Source organism: Leiobunum rupestre, chromosome 11 (genome assembly GCF_980474605.1).
Source record: "Leiobunum rupestre chromosome 11, qqLeiRupe1.1.hap1, whole genome shotgun sequence".
NCBI lineage: Eukaryota > Metazoa > Arthropoda > Arachnida > Opiliones > Sclerosomatidae > Leiobunum > Leiobunum rupestre.
This window is the reverse complement of record NC_143394.1, coordinates 4,224,411-4,251,524: the sequence shown is the minus strand read 5'-3', so window position 1 is coordinate 4,251,524 and position 27,114 is coordinate 4,224,411. Positions and strand designations below refer to the sequence as shown.

The 27,114-nt window shown below is 35.8% G+C and overlaps 2 protein-coding genes across 8 annotated transcripts in view; one reads left to right on the top strand and one right to left on the bottom strand.

Annotated features, from left to right (window-relative positions):
- The window catches only part of LOC149921160 (homer protein homolog 2-like), a 344,059-nt gene extending 338,212 nt beyond the window's left edge, over positions 1–5,847 (bottom strand). For all 4 annotated transcript variants that reach the window (XM_090163430.1, XM_090163431.1, XM_090163432.1 and 1 more), the window contains exon 1: positions 5,694–5,847. In XM_090163430.1, the coding sequence (XP_090019556.1) occupies positions 5,694–5,719 (26 nt within the window). In that variant the 5' untranslated portion in view covers positions 5,720–5,847. The remainder of the gene's footprint in view (positions 1–5,693) is intronic.
- A 546-nt stretch (positions 5,848–6,393) lies between these two features.
- tgo (Aryl hydrocarbon receptor nuclear translocator homolog tgo) overlaps positions 6,394–27,114 on the top strand; it is a 97,317-nt gene continuing 76,596 nt past the window's right edge. For 3 of the 4 annotated variants that reach the window (XM_090162447.1, XM_090162446.1, XM_090162444.1), the window contains exon 1: positions 13,124–13,610. In XM_090162447.1, coding sequence (XP_090018573.1) covers positions 13,441–13,610 — 170 coding nt within the window. In that variant the 5' untranslated portion in view covers positions 13,124–13,440. Of the gene's footprint in view, positions 6,535–6,848; positions 6,898–13,123; positions 13,611–27,114 lie in introns of those variants that run through there. The other variant, XM_090162445.1, reaches the window with a different exon arrangement.

Sequence of the window (27,114 nt, the reverse complement as noted above, 5' to 3'; positions counted from 1 at the left end):
TTCTTTTTAAACTGCTTTAGAAGCACTGATTTGTTGATTTTTAGCTCTTGGAAAACGCATTATAAGTCCGAAACCGGTTTTCAGATTTTACTCGGATTTTGAGATTTTAGACGCCGGTTTTACTCTGAATTTTCCGGTTTTAAAACTCTTATTCGAGTGCCCACTGGTTTTGTGATTTTCAGCTCCGATTCTCAGGACTGTACCCCTGTTATATGTTATTTATTAATTTATCTATTAAAAATCTATGTTTTTTGTTGTCAAATTAGTCAAACCTTTTGATGAAAACGTTTCTATGGCATAAAAACTTATTGAGGCCATGACGACTTATTGAGGCAATGCCAGTTTACCTCAATTTCAATGGAAAAACTGGCATTCAAACCGACTTAAACTCGATTTTCGGCTCAAGTGTGACTGTGGCAATGAAAAGTACTTTCTGTAACTAAGACTAATTTACGTAATGAAGACGCATTTAGGCAATTGAGACGCATGTAGGCAACGAATCTACTATATGTAACGAAGACTAATTTAGGCAACGAAGACGCATTTAGGCAATGAAAACTAATTTAGGCAACGAAGACGCATTTAGGCAATGAAGACGCATTTAGGCAACGAATCTACTATATGTAAGGAAGATTAATTTAGGCAATGAAGACGCATTTAGGCAACGAATCTACTATATGTAAGGAAGATTAATTTAGGCAACGAAGACGCATTTAGGCAATGAAAACTAATTTAGGCAACAAAGACGCATTTAGGCAATGAAGACGAATTTAGGCAACGAATCTACTATATGTAACGAAGACGAATTTAGGCAACGAATCTACTATATGTAACGAAGACTAATTTAGGCAACGAAGACGCATTTAAGCTATGAAAACTAATTTAGGCAACGAAGACGCATTTAGGCAATGAAAACTAATTTAGGCAATGAAGACGCATTTAGGCAATGAAAACTAATTTAGGCAATGAAAACTAATTTAGGCAATGAAAACTAATTTAGGCAATGAAAACTAATTTAGGCAATGAAAACTAATTTAGGCAATGAAAACTAATTAGGCAATGAAAACTAATTAGGCAACGAAAACGCATTTAGGCAATGAAAACTAATTAAGGCAACGAAGACGTATTTAGGCAACGAATCTACTATATGTAAGGAAGATTAATTTAGGCAACGAAGACGCATTTAGGCAATGAAAACTAATTTAGGCAACAAAGACGCATTTAGGCAATGAAGACTCATTTAGGCAACGAATCTACTATATGTAAGGAAGATTAATTTAGGCAACGAAGACGCATTTAGGCAACGAAGACGCATTTAGGCAATGAAGACGCATTTAGGCAATGAAGACGCATTTAGGCAACGAATCTACTATATGTAAGGAAGATTAATTTAGGCAACGAAGACGCATTTAGGCAATGAAAACTAATTTAGGCAACCAAGACGCATTTAGGCAATGAAGACGAATTTAGGCAACGAATCTACTATATGTAACGAAGACGAATTTAGGCAACGAAGACGCATTTAAGCTATGAAAACTAATTTAGGCAACGAAGACGCATTTAGGCAATGAAAACTAATTTAGGCAACGAAGACGCATTTAGGCAATGAAAACTAATTAGGCAACGAAGACGCATTTAGGCAATGAAAACTAATTTAAGCAACGAAGACGCATTTAGGCAAAGAAAACTAATTAGGCAACGAAGACGCATTTAGGCAATGAAAACTAATTAAGGCAACGAAGACGCATTTAGGCAACTAATCTACTATATGTATGGAAGATTAATTTAGGCAACGAAGACGCATTTAGGCAATGAAAACTAATTTAGGCAACAAAGACGCATTTAGGCAATGAAGACGAATTTAGGCAACGAATCTACTATATGTAACGAAGACTAATTTAGGCAACGAAGACTAATTTAGGCAACGAAGACGCATTTAGGCAATGAAAACTAATTTAGGCAATGAAAACTAATTTAGGCAATGAAAACTAATTTAGGCAATGAAAACTAATTTAGGCAATGAAAACTAATTTAGGCAATGAAAACTAATTTAGGCAATGAAAACTAATTTAGGCAATGAAAACTAATTTAGGCAATGAAAACTAATTTAGGCAATGAAAACCAATTTAGGCAATGAAAACTAATTTAGGCAACAAAGACGCATTTAGGCAATGAAGACGAATTTAGGCAACGAATCTATATGTAACGAAGACTAATTTAGGCAACGAAGACTAATTTAGGCAATGAAGACTAATTTAGGCAATGAAGACTAATTTAGGCAATGAAGACGAATTTAGGCAACGAAGACTAATTTAGGCAACGAAGACTAATTTAGGCAACGAAGACTAATTTAGGCAACGAAGACGCATTTAGGCAACGAAGACTAATTTAGGCAATGAAAACTAATTTAGGCAATGAAAACTAATTTAGGCAATGAAAACTAATTTAGGCAATGAAAACTAATTTAGGCAATGAAAACTAATTTAGGCAATGAAAACTAATTTAGGCAATGAAAACTAATTTAGGCAATGAAAACTAATTTAGGCAATGAAAACTAATTTAGGCAATGAAAACTAATTTAGGCAATGAAAACTAATTTAGGCAATGAAAACTAATTTAGGCAATGAAAACTAATTTAGGCAATGAAAACTAATTTAGGCAATGAAAACTAATTTAGGCAATGAAAACTAATTTAGGCAATGAAAACTAATTTAGGCAATGAAAACTAATTTAGGCAATGAAAACTAATTTAGGCAATGAAAACTAATTTAGGCAATGAAAACTAATTTAGGCAATGAAAACTAATTTAGGCAATGAAAACTAATTAAGGCAATGAAAACTAATTTAGGCAACGAAGACACATTTAGGCAATGAAAACTAATTTAGGCAACGACAACTAATTTAGGCAACGACAACTAATTTAGGCAACGACAACTTATTTAGACAAAATAAGAGAAAAAAGATTCATTAAAATAAATGAGAGTAAATTGAAGATTTTCGAGATAAGAAATAAGTCGTATTATTAATTTTTGAGTGCTCCCAACTTGTTCGAAGGAGTGGGAAGGTGGGAAGCCGAGGGGAAGGTGGGGAGCCGAGGGAAACGGTGTCGCGTATGGATGACCCCCGAGGGCAGGGCGGGGGTTGAAGGAGTGGAGGCTCTCGGAGGCGCTCGGAAGCGGAGGTGATGGAGACGCTCGGAGGCTCAAGAGCAGGGATCCTGTGCTGGGATGAAAATAGGGATTTTTTCTCTCCCTTATTTCGGGTGAAACGTTCGATTCCCTCCGAATAGGTTTAATCTCGGGACGGAATTCGAGATTTGGGGGGATTTATATGCCCTCCCCCCACCTCGCATTTTTTATCTGGTGTAGAAAATGGGTTTACGGAATTATTTGGAAGTTATACCTAATACATTCGTCTGTGTATTTCGTAAAAGACATTTGTAAGAGATATTAATATCTAAATATTAATTTTCGACGAGGTTGTATTTTTAGAAATAGTTTTAGAAAACTCGAATTTAGATAAAATGAACTTGATAAGAATCTTAAACTGTCTAAAAATAGGAACTTGGTTGGAAACAGGGTTTAGGAAGTTTCTCTAAATTGTCTAAAAAAATTGTAATTTCAAACGAATTTAGAATTTTGATAAAAAAACTTAATTTGCCCTGAATGTCGATTTTTTTTAAATTAATTTGATCAGCATCTTGACTTTAACTAAAAATTTTTATAAAAAACGTAATTTCTATATAATTTGGTTAGAAATTGCAATTAGGACGGAATGCCGAATTTAAAGAAAAATCTCAATTTCGACGGAATCCCGAATTTTACTAAAAATCCTCATTTGGTCCGAATTTCGAATTTCACTAAAAATCTTTATTTGGTCAGAATATTGAATTTCACTAAAAATCTCAATTTGGTCATAGTCTCGAATTTATCTAAAAATCTTAATTTGGTCAGAATCTCGAATTTATCTAAAAATCTTAATTTGGTCAGAATCTCAAATTTATCTAAAAATCTTAATTTGGTCAGAATCTCAAATTTATCTAAAAATCTTAATTTGGTCAAAATCCCGAGTTCAACTAAAAATCTCAAAATTAACTAAAAATCTCTTATTTGGTCAGAATCTCGAATTTACCTAAAAATCTTAATTTGGTCAGAATCTCGAGTTCAACTAAAAATCTCAAATTTGAGAAAAAAAAACTCGAAATTAACACTCGAGTTTTGTCTAAATATTGTACTTAGGGCAGAGTCCCGAAATTCGCTAATATTTAAGACTTATTCCAGAAATTTCGATTTCCGATAGCAGTCCTAAAACGTATTTACAATTTCCTTAAAAAAAATAATAAAATTTGAATACGTATAAAAGGGTTCTTGTTTATATAACCTTTTTTTATCCAATATCCGACAACTGTCACCGAATAAAATCCGGCTTCGACTACCCAAATTAAACTTCAAAACACGTTTTCACCTGTACCCATATTTTGGCAAAATAAAAATATACAAAAATAGGCCAATAGGACCCGTCACCCTATCCACAACTCAACGCTCCAATAAAATATTCAAACTATTTTTTTTCTCAAATCAAGTAATTAACGCCTCGTGCTAAAAGATGATGTCAGAATTCTCGCTTGAATGGTTGTCCGTTACCATTTACCGCTTGATGCTTGATGAGTTCGGACCAGGCGAGCAGCAGGGGGGGGGGGGGGGGGGCACTGAATTCGCGCGTGGCAGATTTCGTTCAAGATAAACTTTTCCTGGTTTCGTAATCGTAATTAGGTTTAAAAAAAGGTAAAAAAAAGACGCCGTTTTTAGACAAGAGGAAATGAATGAACGGACAAGAAGAGTCACAATAACGAACGTTTTAAACCAATCTTAATCAATTGCAAATAATCCCTTATTTTTAAAGGGCTTTTATTAAGCTGTTTGGCAATCAAGAAGACGTTTATTTAAATGTAAATATTAAGTATCTTACGAAATTTGTGGAATTATCGGAATTTAGGGTACGACAATTGTGACGAAATTTCGCGTATTAAAGTCATTACGAAAAGTTAATTGGTATTGGTTGTATGATAATGTAGCGCAATTTTGTGTAAAATGTCATCTTCGGTTTAAGTTTATCTAATTTTTTTTAATGTACGTATAGCGTTTGTTTAAAGTATAGTAAGATTAAGTAATATTACATTTTTACCCCTATAATACGTTAAATGTTTTTTAACTTAATTGTATCATGATAATTTGATGTGTAGTTTAAAATATTACACGTAATATATCGTTGGGGTAATAGACCCTTCTCTCTAGACCCCGGAATTACGTTAAGCTGCTGATATCAGATATATCTGACAAGAGGGTGGGTGATATTTACGATAACACATAGCCATCCCGGCTGGCTACAGTCCACATGTAGTACACCATCTTAAAAGCCTAATTACGATAATCCTTTAAGAGGCCTATCTTTGGCTAATTAATACGATACGGTAGAACTCGCGAAGGACAGAGACGTCGCTCCGTATAAACATATCTTAGTTAAAAGGGGCAGGACTCTTTAGCCTACCGGAGCTCCGCGAGGCGTTTTGAACTGAGGTCCGCTCAATCGTTAGGCCTACTTCGGCCCGACGACTTGACAGTGTCGGTAAAGCGACAATTACTCGACGGACGAGTGTCCGACAGGTTAAAGGCGAAAAAATGAACTGGACTTACCCCATTTTGGCACTATCCTTGGTCATTTAAGAAGACAGAGGTTCGACGGGGCGCCTACAAAACTGATTCAGATTCTCTCGCGACGAGAGTTCTTCTAAACAGGAGCCATTATCCCCCGAGTTGGCTTTGAACGGAGTCTCCGCTAGACAGCGCCACGGACGTCGTCGCGAATTTAGTGAATGCGAGGCCCACCGCAGTTAGCGGAACGGCGACGTGTTGCCGGATAGACTTTTCTCCCGCCACGTTTGGGCATTTTATTTTCCATTCTTGGCGTAAAATATTAATTTTTATAGATCAAAGTTAAAGAAAATTATAAATTTCGTGTGAAATTAAATAATATTCAGCGAGAAACCTAAAATTATTTAAAACTTATAATACTGAAAGTTTACATGAACAGTTAATAAAAATATTTAAAGATTATGAAATCCGAAGGACTCGTTTAAGAACTTCTTTATTACATACAATATACATTTAGTTAATATAATGAAATATATTTAGCTATAAAATATTTTTTAGGTAATTTGATGGATAATATCGGCTTATTGGGCGGTTTTGCAAAGCTTTTTTGGCGGGAAATAGGCTATCCTCGTTTAATACCCCTGAAACGGCGACTGGAATATCGGCCATCATGCTTGTTTATACATCGAACTTCTGTTTGTTTTTCACGATTGTACCTAACGCGTTTGAATAGCGGATTTAATGTAACGCGAAAATAAAATAACGGGATTCGATAGTTACGTTTTTTTTAATGTGTCCAAATCAAAGTCCGTTCCGGGTTGGTCAGCATTGTTGTAAAGGGAAGCTGCTATGACCACTACAGCTCCAACACAACCTGTTCCAGGTAAACGCTGAATCTGCTTGTTGGGCCTTTTCAATATCTTCCAGCAGTTGAGTCTGCAGCCTTTGTAGTTTTCGAACCAAGGCTTAACAAATTTAAATTTTCAACGCATCTGAATCCAGCCATTAGAGAATTTCGCGTGTCTGTTACAAAATAAACAAAAAGGGAAACGTATTATTAAAAGATAATCTTTAACGGAAAGCCGTGAGGGGGAGCTATAACTCTGACATTACACACAGTCTGCTGTGATTTGTGTATATATTATTTGAAATGTAACAGTTACACTAACAAATGTTTTTGCGTTTGTTTACATTTAGGATCTGAAGTGCACCGTGCAATTAACAAGAAACGAAAGAGTTTCAAAGAGTAAGGAGAAAACTATGTCTCTCTAGCTTGCAGTTTTTTGGGTGATTGGTTGTTTACAAAATATGCATTTTTGTAGATATTGGATTGCATGTGTTTTTAATAAATAGCAAGCTTTAAAGCATGTTAGTGTCAGCTTATTTCAATTACAATCATAATTATATTAGTTCACTTAGTTAGTATTAATACCATTTATATATCATAAGGAACATCAATCATTAAAACAGACATTTAGGCCTATTTAATTGGCGATTTTGAGGGTAGATGGCGGTAACGTTTCTAAAGCTTACAAATGACGCCCGCGGACTCTTTACGATTATCCAGACTAGATGGCGCCATACGTTCCACGGAGGAAAATCGATCCTGCCGACTGAACCCCTTAATTCAAAATACATGTAACTAGGCGGGGTCTATAAACGAAATATTCTGACAACGTAAATATAACCGAAAACGCATTTACATTTTACGTTTAAATTACCGTTAAAAAGGAGACAAATTATTGTAAAAGCGAAATCTTGTTTAACAGTATCGGTATTTAACCAAAGCCCACGCAAATATATTACCCGAAACGCTATGATTAATTGTTAATTTCCGCGAGAGGAAAAGCCCTTGGGAAAGCTTTTATTTCTTTAGTATAGACCAAACGCAAATTGACCTAAAAGGCAGGTGCGTCGTAAGTTCCCCCGCATCCGTTCCCTCTTCGCGAATAATAATTAACGACACCACAGCTGCTGCTCCGTATACGCTAAAACGTAAAACCAGATTGGTTGGCTCACTTCTCACTAACCTTCGCCTTTTCTAATCCCCATTTTCAAATTGACGTTATTACCCAACATTTACATTAAACGATATAGCGTTTCATTTGTTCCGTCGTTGGAAAAATAAAGGGCGGATTTTTGTTGAACATTTCAAAAATTTAAATTGGTTGTGCAATAGCGAATTGTTTGTACTTGGTGTTTAAATCTACGAATACGCGCCGCGCAACCCCTTTGCGCGCCTAACTAAAGCTAGTGGTCATTGGCTCTAGTTACGTTAAAAACAACCAGTTGGGTGTGTTAGCAGACGAATTTTTGATTTACTTTCCACTGACTTAAAATTGCTTCCCAATTTTTTTCATTTACGAAATTTCGTACTTGGGACTAAACTTAGCAATGGTTCTCAAGGTGGGTTTTGCAAAGTAGCCTATCTCATATCTACGCCACTAATATTCTAGCAGCATACCCCACTAAGCTCTTGTGCCTCCCATGCTCCTACCTGTGGGTGGACGAACTCCCGGATGTAGGGGGGGGGGTGAAGAGCACGCGCAATTTCCTCTCCTGGCTATTTCCTCCATGTCTAAATTAAGCAAAAAAACAAGGCCTAACAATCGATTCAGCCCATTTCAAAGGACGCAATCCACAGCCAATGTAATGGGAACAGTTGCTACGTTTAGCCGCTTCTGTACCTAACATTTTTAATTAATATTTAATTAATAAATCCTTTGAATAGTTTATCTACTAAAAATTAAATAGGGATATTTTGTGAACAATATGTGGCTAAATTTTACTTTATGGGAATGAGTGTAGTGGAATACGCGACGAAAGCCAAAGTTGGATTGAGTTGGGTTAGGAGAAGGTACGTATTACCATAAGTGTATAACATTGTACATAAGCGTGACACTTCGCATTCTTCACATGCCAAAGTTTTACTGAGAGTTATTCACAAGACAGACTTCATTACGGGCTTCGTCGCCGTTTTGCGTCCTCTTGCTAAAGCGTCACACGTAGCCTTTGACAGCGCCTTGCTAGGGGGAGATTTTCTTCTTGTGAAGACTTCACTCCGTTACTAGCTCTCAGTAAAATATTCCCCAAAGTGATAAACTTATATTATAGACTTATGATATTATCCATTCCCATAAACCATAAGCCCAATATCTTTCCATACCCAAAATATTCTGTAGCAAACAGAACAGAAACTTTTAAACAGGCAACCTTTGATATTTTTGCTGCCACTATAGTCGGTTAGCTTTGACCGTTGATGATAAAAATTAAGAATTTTTAAATATCAATTTTAAATTATATTTTTGGAAGATATGGTGGATAACTGTTAACGTCGAGACAAGGAATCAAACGGTATTTACTGATATCTACACTGATAATATTTACGGTTTACTGTTTTACCAATATTTATAAAGATTACGATGTTTACGGATTTTAACCTGATGTAAAATACATATATTTAATATGATATTACCCTTATTTAGAATGAAGATAAACTGATATTATTACTTTACAGACTATAGATATTTAAACTGATATTACCCCTATACAGAATAAAGTCAAACTGATATTAACTCGATACAGAAAACATTTAAACTGATATTAAGGTTAAAGATATTAAACTATTTTGATTATTTATAATAACTCTAGCTACGGAAAAACAATGAGGTAGAATAAATAGAGATCCAAACAAATCTGGGATTCGTGGGACACGTTTTATTTGAGTTGGAGAATTAGGCTTAAGTTTAAACTTTATCCAATCGTGTTGGCGCCATCTGTTTCTATAAGCAGACACTTTTGCAAAACATATTAAGGTTTAGTTTTCCAATAACACGGTAGATGGCGCCAACACGGTTTGATTAAGTTTATTTCCTAGGCCTAACTCTCCAACTCAACCAATACTGTCCCGCGAAACGGTAGGTCCTGGAAGCCGGAACTGGATCTCTATTTATTCAACCTCATTGCGGAAAACAAAACATAATTAACTATTAAAAACAAAACGTTTTAAAAAATCAACCCATAACGGAACCAAATTATAATTTGAACCAATTAAATAAAAAAAACCTTTTTTCATAGTTCATAAGATCCCACGTAGGGGTCGCTTTCTCAACCGAAAGGAAAGGTGGTTTTAATATTATATTACTTATGATACTAAATGGGGTTTTATAAGCTGAGCCGTTTTTTTTTTAATAAATTCAAGTTTTTATGACTGTAACAAATGGGGCACGAAATATTTGTTCTCAACCCGTTTTCCCACGAGAAAAAGAAATTATTCGTTCTCAGTGTATAACTAAATAAAGAAACCTTACATCAACCCCCAATTATAAATACCGTGGATACGTGAAACAGAGAGCGAACCACGTTACGCATTTTACCCACTTTCCAAAAACAAACATGCACAGGTATTCCCCAACCCGGAGAAACGATCTTTGGTACCATTAGGAGCTCTGATTTATGTTTGCGCAAATTATTATCACACCGGCGTTTTTAGGCTATGTTATAACAGTCTATTGTCAACGTACCATTCTTTGTTTCTACAACTTATAAAGTCCCTTTCGTATCGTAAAAATACACGATATTTAGACGTTTTCCTTGGGTTAGTTTTAAATGTTGTTTTCGCCAATGCTGTTGGTCACGCGTCAAAACAAATATTGTATCCATTTAAGCATCGTTTTCGTAAAGTAGGGTACACGAAGACGAAAATTATTTTACAACTTATCTGATGTACTACAATGCAAACCCGAATTTCGTTGTCAAATGTCCTACTTAACCAAAATAAATATTGGACAGGCAAATGGTTTAATTTGGAAATACTTTTTTTAAAGTTGCCACTTCCAGCTGTTGTAAGATTATTAGATAATTTTGAACGAGTAGAAAGCTTTCATACATTTAATTTAAAACTCGCTCGATACTTGTGACTAAAATGTAAACTAAGCACGAAGTCTATCGGAATTATTCCGAGCAATGATTTATGCAACCGCGAATCTTTGAAATTATCCTTCGTGAAAATGATCTTCGACTTTCAATAGAGGTTTTGACAAAAGTATTCGTTTACCTACAAAAGAAGTTGACCAAAGTCAAGGAAATCCCCAGTTGACAAAAAAAAATGTTCCGGTAAGGTTTGCGCGTCTTTTGTAGGAGGGTGGGGGTCGGAAACGGGGAGGGGGCGGATCGGAAAGGCGTGAAAATTCCGATTCGATTGGTCTCGACACGCCGGGGGAAAATATACAGATATACGCGCGCTTTTGTAAAGCGATGGCGCTGAATAGTGGAACAGGAGGAGGCGATCGAAAGCCGCTCTTCGCCGATGGATGCCCGAAGTGAAGCAGTCAACACTTCGTTAGACTATTTTGAAATACGAGAGCCCGTCAAATCTCGCCTCTGAATAACGCGACAGCCGCGGAAACCTTCAACGTTGCTCTGCTCATTTCAATACGCGAATCGGAACTTTGCTGTTTTGAAAATAAGGGTAGTAATTGTGGGAACAATATCGTAATTTCAAATCCCCATTTCGCACTCAGCCACATCTGCAGTCTGGTATACTACGATAGTAGTCTTACCCCAATTTGCACGGTGAGCTGTTTAGCAGTATCTTCTGTGAAAGAATCATCTCTTCCACTTTTTTGCATAAGGTGGTAAGTGTAGAGGCCAATTCTGCACTACGTTAGGAATTTTCTTAAAGTTTACGGATTTTAGATGTTTAGCAGAATCTTCTTTGTACGAAATTACGAATCATCTTTTATTTAGCAATAGGAGGAACGTCTGCCTAAAAGGCGCAAGCGAACGAATTTTGAATTCGCGACCGAAACGGGTCTAGGTGGCGTAACGCAGCTAGCTTGTCTGAGGTAGTGCCTATGATCTAGCGTCTGCTACAGACTAATTAAAAATTCATAAGAACGTTTTTTCTTAAATAAACATTAAAATGTGAGCTAACGATGCAAAAATTATATTAAAATGCAAATATCATTATTTATAAAATCAAATGATATTAAAACTCATCAAGTCAAATGATAATAACGTCTGCTTTAGCCACTATCTATCTAGGTTTCAATGGCGAACCAAAGGAGGGGATAGTTTTCGGTCGCGAATAAGGCGGTAGGAATAGACATTTCTACCGACTTTTCATCGTATATAAAATTAAAAACTTTTCCATAAGTTATAAGTCAAGTGAAGTTGAACAGAAGGCATACTCAAAAAGAAAAGTGCCAATTGCGATTCAGGCGCTGATCCTACGCCTCGGTTCGGGTCCCTGCACGCTCTTACTATGGCGACGAGTCTAAAAACACGATTTAGGGTTGTGTAGTCATTTTAGAAGTGGTTCTTAGTAGAAATTTAAAACCCTCAAGAGTGGAAACTGAGTCGCTTAAGTTAAATATAACTATAAATTTATGACTTTGTAGTTTGAATAATTTAAATTTACTTACTAGTAAAAACATTTCGCCGTTTCATTCGTTAGGTGCAAAAACTATCCATTGAAAATTTCTTCTAACAGACGCACACATAAATATAGCATTTTACAGTCTTAAATTATACAGCATTTAAGGATTCATGAGTAATTTACGTACTACCGAATACTTTACACGCGACCTATTATTCATCTTAATTTGATACTAATTCAGGCCAGTCAACAACGGCTAATACACAAGATTGAAAGTTAAGAAGTCTTTTACCTAAAATTAGAAAGCAAATAAGCTGATTAAAAACCTCATAATTTCCGAAAAACGTGAAATAAGCCTTTGCTATTTTATCGAATAAATATTCAGTGAACGTTCTCCCAAAAAAACCATAATTCATATTAATAACGAGGCAAGATTTACCCACAAAAAAAACGGAACGCCAAGGACGAGCTATACACACTATTCTCGTGGCGGGACGGGGCATCGTTGATTAGTACTTCGCAAATTGGGGGACGCCTCTTTACCAACTTTTCCGCGGGTAATTTTACTAATTACACGAACACCTCTTTCTGTACAATTAATATTTTTCGGGAGAATTTTGGGGGAAACGAAAAATTAACCCTAGTTTTATATACCGAGGCGTGTTCAGTTTGGGATAAAAACGGAAATTTTCCCCGATTAAATTTTGAATTTCCCCGCCCCTGCATCCCCTCTGCCCTCCCCCCGACATACGTTACATAAAAACCCCTCATTATTTCCAGACCAATTTCCCCCTCCTAGCTTCTCTCGTATGAATAATATTCCCGTGGAAATAATACAAAAACCAAAAGCGTACAAGGGGAGAATCGAGGGCTACATTGTGTAGTATGTTATGTAGCCGCTAAAACGCCGCCTAGCGTCAAGGTAGAACAACGTACGGATGCCCACTTTTCCCCTCCTTTACAAGAGGGAGAGAGAGGGAAACGCTGAGAGCGTCGAGCCAGAGAAAGAGAAGGGGGGGGCACTGACTTTCAATCCCACCTTTACAAAACGCGCTGCAGCAGACATTTGGTGAGAGCGCGGCTGAGTTGAGTATTGTAGGGTCTACTTCGTCGGCCTCGGGTAAAAGCCGACGCTAGGTTCGCGTAGTCTTATCGGCTTTTTCGGGGTAGAAATATTTTCGCGTCGACGGCGATCTCGGCCTCTTGATCGTCGCTGCAGTTTTGGTGCGACCACGAGGAACTTTCGAAAATTGAAACACGCGTTTCGAGGCAGTACCGCGCGGCTGCGTGGCCATTGTGATCCGGATCATTGCGTTGTGATTTTAGGAAAATAAGCCGTATGGATACGTGGATGCTCGGAAAACTTTCTAGGTGATGTTACGCTAAGGCTTAGCGCTGTACGGTGACATCATGTTCACGTACGCGGGGCCCCCGCACTATACGCCGCCGGCTACGTATATCGGCGCGTCCATGGGCCCCGCGATCGGACCAATGGGGCCTTTACCGGTGGGCCCCGTCGTGTCTCAGCCACAAGTTGTGGGCATGCCCACCAGCCCGCACACTAAAAGAAGACGGTTTATGTAAGTCAATTTCCATTTTTTTGTAGTGAATGGGTTAATAACAGCGTGTTGTGAAGGTTTCCTTATAAAATATCCGGCAGTACCTATATTACTCACGAAAAGTATTTAGTTGAGTACGAAAGCTATTAGTTTGTGTTTGTAGTATCTTTTATGATTTTCCGCGCGCTGAGTAGAATTAACAACTATCTGTGTTCGAACCCATCGTATAAGGGGTTACAAATACACTACATTTAACACTAAAGGGTAATTATTATTTCATTATGAAAAGAATAACAATGTATGCTATACTTTTTCGTATGCCAGGTAGAAGTAACCCGATATTGGGAAAGGACGTTTTTTAAGCACCGTTAAACGGTCATTTTTGGTACAACCGAATAAGCATATAAAATGCTACTCTAGCGCGTATGCCGGGTAGAACGAACCCAATACTTGTAGGGGACACTTTTCAATATTTTATACGTACAATTAAATACATAAAACGTTTTTTTAGCGCCTGTGCCAAGTAGTACGCCCCAACTAGCGGGTTGTTTGTCTATCCTTGGCGTGGTCAAAGATGAACTATAATACTAATATAACTACTGCAATTTACTTACTTAAATGATTTCTAAAACGAAAATATTAAAAATCTCGATTTTTCGTTAAACAAAAACGAATATGCTAAGAAACAAAAAACGGGCAGAGATAGCTAGAATAATACACCTTTTGTATTGTTAGTTATACGGCATCAAAAGAAAACTTGTACCGTACTCATCCTCGAATCCAAAACAAAAGTGCACAATGCGAAGAAATCTAGAAATTCCTAACAATGTAAACCTTCGTTTTAACGTCGTTAGAAATTCATATATTCGGTACTGTACAGAAATATAAAAATGGTAAAAAATACAGAAATAAGGTTTTTTTTTTTGTTTTAGGAAAGGGGAAAGGGGCGGGCATTTTTTCCCATGAAAACTGAGAATAAAACTATAAAAAACAACCAAGGGATAAAATTCTACCCGAAATATTTTTTCTTATAGAAGTAATTTGGACCCGAAAACGCGCAAATATATGTAAAAAAATACACAAAGAATATTCCCATAAAATGGCATTAAATATTCGGACCTAGCGTATATCCTAATAAAAATAAAGTCGGGGGAGGGGTGAAGAGTACTTGAGAATTCGCGTGCATATAGCGGACACAGGCCGGTTAAGGAGGTTGACCGGTCCAGGCCTGCCCCCTTCGGCTATTATAAAAGGATCTATATGTATCTTACGTATATATACATAAAAAGACAGAGTTTGAAGCAAGCTGAGCAAAGACCTATTGGACCTACCCCCTAATATTATATAGATTATACCTCAGATCTACGACTTTATGCGAAATCGATAACCATGTTAAGGAGACTAGAGTGGCCTCGAAGCTACAACGCGTTAACTACCAAAATTCGCGGTTTTCCAAAAACCGACATTGAATTTAGTTTTTTTTGGCGAATCTAAGAATAGGAAATCACGAAGGGTCTTACTTTAAAGGGAGTAGGAATTTGGAGTTTCTCACACCAGCTCACGTTAAAAACTAGCGGAAAGTTTTCGCTATTTTTCGAATGAGATACTTTTTTGTTTAATTAAGGTCGGAAAAAACTAGAAATTGAAAATAGCGATGACCAGTTTTATTTAAAAAATATGGTCACTGGTCACCGGTGACTCACTGATTTTAAGGACCAGTTTGAGAATAAGATATTTTACAGTGTCACTGTTCACAAAGAGCCCCCAAAAAGTTTTCAAACTGGTCCCAGTTACTCTCGGATTTTAAGGACCAGTTTGATATTTTAGAGTATCACTGTCCACAAGAAACTCTTGAAAGTTATTATAAAAACTGGTCACCGGTGACTCACTGATATTAAGGACCAGTTTGATAATAAAATATATTAGATTATCACTGTCTACAAAGAACGCTCAGAAATTTTTTTCTTCCAAACTGGTCACCGGTGATTCACTGATATTAAGGACCAGTTTGATAATAATATATATTAGGCGGTAATTGTTGGCAACGAACGCCCTGTAAATAAAATTATTTTCAAGCACGGAATCGAACCTCCGCATATTTGACCAATGTTTGATAAAGTGATATATTGCCTTTGTTATGTAAAATCTAATTAACTCCTAAATGTAAAATAGCATAAGCATAGTAGCTTCGGTCAGGTCCGCCATTTTGTTTGATAACTTTTTGTGCCTATAGATATAAGTATGGGTGACGTAATATGACGTCACGATTTCTCTATTTGAAACACTAGGCAATGGCCAAAAATACAAATAATTGCAGAAGTCATCCTTTGACTTCCTTATTAATGAGGTCTGTCCAAAACGAACCAAATTAGACTTGACACGTTTTGGCGTTAAATCCGTAACTCTATACAAACACACACACGCGTATATAAGGGTGAAGCCTAACTTATAGGGAAGGTAAGGTAGCCTAGCTCGCATTGTATAGGCTCTCCTACACTGTCGTATAGGCAATGCCTGGATCAATACGCCCTGGTTGAGCGGGGGGTTGTAAGTCCAGGCCTCGCATGCATGGCTTATGAGAGAGAGAGAATTCCAACGCTGAGTTTTTTCTGCTGACTATAGAGGATTATAATAGTGCAGGAACCCCCCCTCCTTTCATTTCTCTTTTTTTATTCCCACCCACTTCTTTCTATTACAATACAATCCGCCTATTCTACTGGACGCTCTTTCCCGTCCCCCGCTTATACGGTCCCGGGGGGGGGGGGGGGGGAGATACTTTCATATTTTACGTATACAGGTTTATTATATGAAACGTTATCAAAATCATTTTTTAGATCCCCCCCCCCCACATCGGTCGGGTTTTTTATACCTGGTCTTTTGTTACCAGTTTTTTAAAGTTTCGTATTAGCTTTTACGTATAATGTTATATAAGTGTGTGACACTACAGTGGTCAACTTGAAAAAAAAAGATAAAACTTCCTTTGTGATACTTTTGAGTTTTATACTTGGATAACTTTCAATTTAATCAAATTCTGGGGAAAAAATTCGGCTTTAAAAGAATATTATTGTCACTAATTTTTCTAAGGTTTTAATATGGAAATCCAAATTCAGATATTATTTTGAAATTTAAAAAAGGGCATTAACCAATTTTGAAAATATATGGGCTTTAACCAATTTGGAAAAAAATACGAGCTTTAACCAATTTTGAATATATATGGGTTTTAACCAATTTTGAAAAACACCTAAACGCTTTCAACCAAATTCTGAAAAACTGACGCAAGTGGTTTTACTCAAATTCTGAAAAACAGAGCAACAATTTTAACCAAATGCTGAAAAACGAAGCCACGATTTTCACTAGATTCTGAAAAACAAAACGATTTCCACCAGATTCTGCAAAACAAAGCCACGATTTTCACTAGATTCTGAAAAACAAAACGATTTTCACTAGATTCTGAAAAACAAAATGATTTCCACCAGATTCTGCAAAACAAAGCCACGATTTTCACTAGATTCTGAAAAACAAAACGATTTTCACTAGATTCTGAAAAACAAAATGATTTCCACCAGATTCTGCAAAACAAAGCCACGATTTTCACTAGATTCTGAAAAACAAAACGATTTTCACTAGATTCTGAAAAACAAAATGATTTCCACCAGATTCTGCAAAACAAAGCCACGATTTTCACTAGATTCTGAAAAACAAAACGATTTTCACTAGATTCTGAAAAACAAAATGATTTCCACCAGATTCTGCAAAACAAAGCCACGATTTTCACTAGATTCTGAAAAACAAAACGATTTTCACTAGATTCTGAAAAACAAAATGATTTCCACCAGATTCTGCAAAACAAAGCCACGATTTTCACTAGATTCTGAAAAACAAAACGATTTCCACTAGATTCTGAAAAACAAAACGATTTCCACCAGATTCTGCAAAACAAAGCCACGATTTTCACTAGATTCTGAAAAACAAAACGATTTCCACCAGATTCTGCAAAACAAAGCCACGATTTTCACTAGATTCTGAAAAACAAAACGATTTCCACCAGATTCTGAAAAACGAAGCCACGATTTTCACTAGATTCTGAAAAACAAAACGATTTCCACTAGATTCTGAAAAACAAAATAATTTCCACCAGATTCTGAAAAAACAAAACGATTTACACCAGATTCTGAAAAAACAAAACGATTTACACCAGATTCTGAAAAAACAAAACGATTTACACAGTGGCGTAGCTGAGAACTCAGAGGCCCCCCCGCAAAAATCTCTATGAGGCCCCCCTTTTTAATTTTTTTCATGGTTAGCGGGGCCCCCCACCGAAGCTCGAGGCCCCCTGAAGCTCAAGGCCCCCCCGCACCGCGGGCCCTGCGGACCATCAGCTACGCCACTGGATTTACACCAGATTCTGAAAAAACAAAACGATTTCCACCAGATTCTGAAAAAACAAAACGATTTACACCAGATTCTGAAAAAACAAAACGATTTCCACCAGATTCTGAAAACCAAAGCCACGATTTCCACTAGATTCGAAAAAACATACCAAAGATTTTAACGAAATTCCGAAAACAGTCTGGTCAAAAATTGGAAAGAAATTGGAAAAACTTTAACCAAGATCAATGAAACAATTAGAGAACAAGACATTTTCAAATTTAAATATATTTCTACATATTGAACAATTTACAACGTATAGGATTTAGTTGTGAAAATATGTGATTTAACTTTTACTACTTCAATCGTTTAAGGGTCGAGCATATATGTGAATATTGCATTTGAACTATTATGAGTTGCAACAGGCTGACGCAATCTGTTCATTTATCAACTGCAACACTGAGCCAATTTAATCTTTGCCAAGTGCACCGGGATAGTCCTCGTGAAATTTCAAGGACATTCGTCACTTACTCTTCGTATTTTTATCCATACGTTTCAATATGGGAATTCCTTTAAAATATTTCCAAAGATAAGATAAAAAACCGTCATAAATAAAATTAAAGCCATTTCAAAGCCCTTGGCTTCTTTGCCTCATTACACCAAAACGACCTCGTATCGTAGCCACAACCGCGAAATAGTTTTAAGCTAATCTCAGAATAATTAAGGAAAAACACTTCATTCAATACAATCTATGTTGATAAACGTAATTTATGTGTGTACTTTTTCATATTGAAACTTATTTTTGTTCCATCGAAACGATATTTATTATAATTGACTCGAAGCCTCGTTCGTCGGACGCGAGGGGCTGATCACTCCGCGTAATCGGTGTACAGAGCCGTACCTTTAACTGTACTAATGGGATTACGCGTAATCTTTGAAGTCCCTGCCTTTGGCAGTGCTAATCTAAGCGTAATCCGGTGTACAGACTTTCTAAGAGTGGTTAGCCCCTCGGTCGGACGGTCAATAATAAAATAAAAATGTTTTTATAATTATGAAGTAATATTTCACACGTGAGGCAGCAGCAACGCCAATTTATATAATTGTCGTTACAAATAGTAATAGTTCTTTTTATAAAATAACCTTGGCCATCTTGTTGAAATGTTGCCTACCCGCTTCAGCTGTTGATCCGTTTTCTCTCCCACTAAAGAGCTTATGAACTCATTCTTAGGCATTGGCTGAACTATTCCAGGGCAACATTTCAACAAGTTGGGCAAGCGTAAAGACATTTTATAAAATCAACTATTTTAAAGCGCCCCCATTAAGCCTAATAAGATAGTCGATAGTCCACCAAAATGAGTTGTCATTCTAGAAATGGTTATCTAACGTAGTGAACTTACACACTTACATAAACGTAATTATAAGCTTATGCTAATATTATTAAATAATAAGAATTTATATGTGAGAAATACATCGCATACCAGTTTACCGCTAAAGTCGTTTTAAGATAATTAGACGGGTTAAGCACGCGCTTGGAAACGCCTTGGGAGACTGTAGACGTAGCTTTATTGCCCACAGACTGGTTTACAGACACGTTTACTCGGACCAGCTCAACATGTTTAATAACCTTCCAAATGAAAACATAGGCGGGTGCTTAAATATTAATAACGAACTTAAACGAGGAGGGAGGGACGAATTTTCGATTGTCGTTCTTCCAAACGCCAGGAGGGGAGTGTCGGAAAACCCTTTGCAGGGTTCAAAAGAAAGGGGTGTTTCCGAAAGAATTTACTACTACAAAAACCAATTTTCGTTCACTATTTTTCCTCAATTCGAACTGAATTTCCAAAACTTGAACTGAATTTCGATAACGCGAACCAAATTTCACCAACTCTAAACCAATTTCACTTAATCGAAACCAATTTCACCTAATCAAAACCAAACCAACAAGAACTAAATTTCTCCAATCAGAACCTCATTTCACTAACAAGAAATAAATTTCTCCAACTAGAACTAAATTTCACCAACTAGAACTAAATTTCACCTACTAGAACTAAATTTCTCCAACTAGAACTAAATTTCACCTACTAGAACTAAATTTCTCCAACTAGAACTAAATTTCTCCAACTAGAACTAAATTTCACCTACTAGAACTAAATTTCACCTACTAGAACTAAATTTCTCCAATTAGAACTAAATTTCTCCAATTAGAACTAAATTTCACCTACTAGAACTAAATTTCACCTACTAGAACTAAATTTCTCCAATTAGAACTAAATTTCTCCAATTAGAACTAAATTTCACCTACTAGAACTAAATTTCTCCAATTAGAACTAAATTTCTCCAATTAGAACTAAATTTCACCAACTAGAACTAAATTTCTCCAACTAGAACTAAATTTCTCCAATTAGAACTAAATTTCTCCAATTAGAACTAAATTTCTCCAACTAGAACTAAATTTCACCAACTAGAACTAAATTTCACCTACTAGAACTAAATTTCTCCAATTAGAACTAAATTTCACCAACTAGAACTAAATTTCACCTACTAGAACTAAATTTCTCCAATTAGAACTAAATTTCACCAACTAGAACTAAATTTCACCTACTAGAACTAAATTTCTCCAACTAGAACTAAATTTCACCTACTAGAACTAAATTTCTCCAACTAGAACTAAATTTCTCCAACTAGAACTAAATTTCACCTACTAGAACTAAATTTCTCCAATTAGAACTAAATTTCTCCAATTAGAACTAAATTTCACCTACTAGAACTAAATTTCTCCAATTAGAACTAAATTTCTCCAATTAGAACTAAATTTCTCCAACTAGAACTAAATTTCGCTAAAATCGAACTAAATTCCTCAACTCGTATTTCAAAATCGTATAAGTGTATGCCAACCGAACTATTTCTCAAACTGGACTAAATTTCATCAACTGCTAAAAAGATGTTACTCTCCTGACTAAAACATCGTGAATGTATCCAAAGTCTTTCGTGATGACGTAGAGGGGGGACCCGCGACCCCCGGGGGAGGAACGGGGCGCGTTAATGAGGTTTGGGGGCCCCGCCCCGAACAAGCGAGCAACACCGCCTGGCCTGGATTCCGACGGCAAACACTCGTTATTTAATATCGTCGGAGCTCTCTCAAAAAACACTCCGATTCTCACCGCCAGAGGGGGCTCTTTCATTGCCTTGTTTGTAAAAGCACGTGTCGAAATAAACGCGTATGCAAATTTATTTTCTATCTAATAAGCCAAGTCCTTCAAATTCTAATAAATACCCTCTAATTTCGAATATTTTAAAACGTGTTTGTACGTATCACGCTTATTAAAATTTTATTTAGTTTTTAACTCTGAACCTCTTTTATATTTGTGTGAAAACTCGGAACAACTCCTTCCGCGTTGAGTTTGCAAGTTCTCTCCCCACTGGTTAAAGGGGTTTTCCCCCGAGCTTTTCGGTTTCCCCGTCCATAAAACTTGTTGAGGTTAACGGTAATAGTTAGTGTTTGGAGTTGTTGGCTCGCGTGGCATGCAGGACTTGTCACCACCCTCCTACGCGTTGTAACCCGGCCACCGGAATTAATGTCTTTGAAAGTCGCGTGATGACTTTGGTCTAAGGTGGTGCCTTGGGTATTAGCCTAGCTGATTATTTTTATTATTATCTCAGTTAAAATTAAACCTACGGAAAATACGGAACTGACACACTTCTGTAAAACGTAATAATAAGCTTATGATTACACGAATATGATTTTATATGTTCTAATTAAGGCTATTTTAAATAACTTTCACTTTTGATGCCAAATGTCGAAAATTGGGGAGTTGTCTAAGCGGTTTCTCAGCACGTGTTAATGTACCGGTTAATCCCGCGCTACAAAACGCGTACGTGGAACGTGTAGCTGTGGATACGTACGTAGTATGTATAGACTGTTAACCCTACAAGTTAACCCTACAATATTTATATCGTTTCTGACAATTACGGTCAGATGCCGACTTTTATATTACTACCTTGAGAATATGGCAGTTTCGATAACCAAGGTCGACTTAACTTGGCAGTGAAACGAATGCACGTAGTCTACATAGCGTAATAACACCACGTGTTTAAATTCACTGGAAAATACTTATGGCAGTATTTCAGATATTCTTCTGATTATCATCTAACATCTATACGGAAGGCCTTAGCAAACACCTCACAAGCTACGTACTTAATAGTCAAGATAGCGAACCAAAGTCATATGCCAAATCTGTTTATCTTCTTATTACTGTAAAACAGCATTGCCAATCTAAATTCTACAAATTACCAGAACAACTTTAATTTTTATTAAAAGCGTTTGATTTTTAGTCAGATCAGGTTGATTTTTTTTATATTTCCTTCACCCAACAATCTGATCTGAAATTGGATCTGATTCGTTATCCCAAGTAACCCGTCGGAAATTGTATATGTTTTTTAATCCAAAGTAACCAGTCTGCAATTGTTTCTGATTCATTATCCTAAGTCACCGATCTGAAATTGCATCGGTTTCTTAATCCGAAGTAACCAGTCTGCAATGGTTTCTGATTCATTATCCCAAGTCACCGATCTGAAATTGTATCGGTTTCTTAATCCAAAGTAACCAGTCTGAAATGGTTTCTGATTCATTATCCCAAGTAACCCATCGGAAATTGTATCTGATTCATTATCCCAAGTAACCCATCGGAAATTGTATCTGATTCATTATCCCAAGTCGCCGATCTGAAATTGTATCTGATTCATTATCCCAAGTACAACGAATTCGAATCAGTTTCAGGTTGGTCTGCATTTAGACCCATATCAACTGATCTGATTACATCCGAGCGTCAATTCTGATAACCTGATATCTGATTTATCACAATAATTTTCTCGATCAGATAAAGCAACTGTTCTCATAAAGCTTTTGGTAGAACTACAGCCAAAGTGGGCGATCTGGACCTTTGAAATAAAAATTTCGACCTTCAAAATGTTCCGTCACTCGTAAGATATATATTATCTACTTCTGATATATCAAATCCTATGAAAACTTTCTGTTTTATTTTAACCAATTAAACGTCTTAATGGAGTTACCTATACACTAAAAACATCAACCACTACCAAAAAAAATTAGAATCGATCTGATCAGCAATTTCAATTACTTTTTGGAGTTACTTATCATAGAGTCTGGAATTTAAGAAACTTAACTTTTACTTAATTTGCAGTCGAAACTGCCACCGGTTCGAAAGGTAATTTGTACCTCTACAAATGACGGCGCTGAGTTCGTCACATCGGAACGCAATTTGGCTTAGTAAACGCATTCCTTTATTTCTTTTATATCCATATCACAAAATTATCCCAATAAAAACCTTTCTTTTGGGTATTATAGTCGTAAATAATATCCATAAATAAACAGTTAATCGAATTTTTTATGATTAATTGAAATTTTGGCGGTTAATTTATCCGTTTCGCCAAGCTTTAATCGCGACACAAATTGTCGAAAGCTGAGTCTCTTTTATTTATTTCTCAAACTTCCTGTCTGCGGGTGGTGGCGCCAGTACTAACAAATTAACGCTACATAGCTTGGCAGCGAACTCGCCTTTGTGCTTTTGATCGCGTGTTACCAAAAGGAAATTCTTAAAAATATCGAAAGAAATCTCAGGAAATCCAAAACCTTCTTACAAATCTCAAAAAGAAGAAACATTTACAATAAATATTGAAAAAAAGTATAAAATTATATAAAATAACGAAAGAAATCTGGGAAATATTGGTGATCATGGGATATTTGATGACGTTTCAGAAGGTGGGTTGGTGGAGTGGTTAGAATTTTCACCTCGCAGCAAAAGGGGCCGGGTTCGATCCCAGCTGTGTGAAAGTGAAACCTCTGAACTAGGGCTGTGCAAGTACTCGAATATCATCGAGTACTCGGTCTTTTTTTAGGTCGAGTACTCGAACTCGACCTCGAATAAGTAATTGGAGAATACTCGTCGATTACCGAGTACCAAAATATTGCATATTCGGGTACCCGATTACTCGAATAAGCTGCTCTCTAAACTCGTTGAGTATTGGTTTTTTCTATCCTCTTTGCTTCAAAGTTCAAAGAGGGGTTTTTACAATTTTTTGGGGGGCAATAAACGGAACTTACAAAGTTGTAGAAACTGTGGTTCATTTAAATTAAAGGAATGTTTTTCAGCATTGAAAGTTACTTTATACTCCTTTTAAATTTAATTTCATAATTTCTTGAATAAAACTAGCTCCTAATCAAGTACTCGATAACCCGACTCGTTAAAAATATTACTCGAGGTTTTTTTTTAGTTACTCGATTCGAATAAAAAAAAGTTTCCCCTTAATCAAGTAATCGATTTCTCGACTCGATAACCAACTCGATTGGCTAAAACCACTACTCGCACAGCCCTACTCTGAACAATTCCTTCCGCGTTGAGTTTGCAAGTTCGCTCCCCACTGGTTTTAGGGGTTTCCCCCGAGCTCTTCGGTTTCCCCTTCTATAAAAACTTGTTGAGGTTAACATTAATAGTTAGTGTAGGGAGCTGTGGGCTCACGTGGCTTGAAGGGCTTGCCACCACCCTCCTACGCGATATAACCCGGCCACCTGAATTAATGACTTTGAAAGTCGCTTGATGACTTAGGTCTAAGGTGGTACCTGATTATTATTAAATCTCAATAAGAAGAAGTGATTTAAATATTGGAAAAATGTTGAGAATTAATAGAATTATAAATCTCAGGAAACATCCGGAAATATTAAAAAATGCTGAAATGCAATGCAAGGCTGCACAATGAAATTGAAAATAAGCTTAATTTAAAGAATTTGTAAAAAGTTGAGGAATTTAAATTAACCTTGAAAACGTTACGAAGGTAATACTAATTTTACTATAGTTCCGCGATAAATTTTCTAATTATTTTTATTTACTTTAACGTTGTGGTCATTTTTAAACGCTTTTTAAACATAACCTTCATACTCAAATATAATTTGAAGTAAATTCGTTAAATTAAAAATTGCCTACTTTTGACCTCAAAAAGGAGATGGAAAAACTCTAAAAATGGACAAGGACAAGGAAAAAATCGGGTAATATTGTGGCAGCCCTGCATTCTTCTCACGTTGAAAATTCCAAGTAATACCGACGTCAGAGTAGCGGATAGTAAATTAAACATGATAAAGCAAAGATGATAAAATATAACGTCTTAATAAGCGTTCGACTCTGTTTAAACATAAACGAAATTTCGCTTTCATCTTAATTGCAAGGGCGAGACCAAGAATTAATTCAGCGTTGCAGATAATATGTTGCCGCCACATTATTCTACGTTACCATGATAACCGGAAGATATTGTCCGCCTACCTGGAGAGATAATCTTCGATGGTAGCTGAGGGGCGTAGTTTTGCTTCCAGGGAATCACATATTCTCAGCTCACACATATGACCTTCTTGGCGAGATTTATTAACATTTATATTTCCATGTATATGAAACACACGGGGCAAAATAAATTAGTTTTTTTTGTCATAAATTATCTCTTGTTTCTACCGGTGCTAATATATCCTGCAGGCTCTTTAGATATCACGCGATTCAGTCATCGTTCAAAATGTCAATTCGTATTTGATACCGTACACACAAATGTCATTTACAACGGGACCAAAATGTTTTTTTATTTCGTAAAAGCTCCCAAAAGTTTGAAGTCATTATTAAATCAATCTTAATAATTTTTTAAGTTTCTATTTTAATTAATATTTGAAAATACATTGCGTAATTTACGTAATGAGGTAATAGAATTGTGAATATGTATTTACAATTTTGGAAAAATCAGGATTTTGTAGTCAAAAATAATATAATATAATAATAATAATAATATAACAATAATACAATAATAATAATATAATGTAATGTAATACATAAATGTTTGAGATATCGAAAATATAACCATCCGTATTGATAATATTTTAACGCTGATCCGACCTGCCAAACACTATCCGATTATTACATTAGAATTCAAATTAAAAAGTAGACGCTTTAGTCTCGGTATAATATAAGTGTGTAGGCAATGATATGAAAAGCTGTCTACGAGTATTCTATAGATTCATTGACAAACTAGGTCTATATTGCAGCGGTTGGAACACGTTTATTTGTTTCAGTGTGAATTTTTAACACTTATTTATAATCCGAAAATTCGGATAAAATACGTTCAATTAAAACAGGTTGAGCACATTCCAGCGAAACAAGGGAAATTAACTTAATAGTTGGAAAAATGTCAGGGAATTAAAATTTACCTTGAAAATGTTTATGAAGGTAATTTTACTACATTTTTGTGGTACATTTCGTAATTTTTATTTAGTTCCTTAAACGTGCTAATAGAATTTTATTAATTTAAAAAGTCTGGTTATTTAAATTTTCTTTGATAAATTATTTGATTATAATTTTGTTCGTTTCACTTTTAAACGGTTTAATTTCAAACTTTATAATATTAAATATGAATTCTAGAAATTCATTAACTTCTGATAAAATTGAAATATAAATTTAAAAATTGTCTAAATGAGAAAATCTCAAAAAATAGTCTGGGGAAAGTTATGAAATTTTAAAATAGTTATGTAAAACAATTACTGAAAATAAAATATGCTAAAATACGAGCTGAAATTAATTCATTGACTTCTGATAAAATAATTGTAATAAAATATGTGTTGTTCACCTAAATTCATTAACCTCTGATAAAAATAAAATTAACTTAAATATGAGTTGAAATAAATGCGTTAAATCTGATAAGCGCCAATTATTAAGTTTAAAATTGACAAAATTTCGGCCGTAAAATGGTAAGTCGTGGAAGTTGAATGTGAAAAACCGTATTAAAACGCCGCATTTCACAGCTTGCACGTGCGTTAAAAAAACCGTCCAATGATAATTTGAATAGTCAACAGACGCAGATAGATCAGAAAGCGCTTTTTCCATGTACCCGTAGCGTTAAAATAATGTGACAGACACTGCACATGCACCTCGTTGTTGACAAAACGTGTCGATATCGACACATCAATAAAATTTGCTACGCGTACTTCTACATTACATTATATCGACCATATTTTATCACATTTTAATGCCCGTTACAATTCGCAGATTTACAGAAATTATAAAACATTTAGGACGATGACTATTTGTAAAAATTATCAGACTAACTTTTGTAA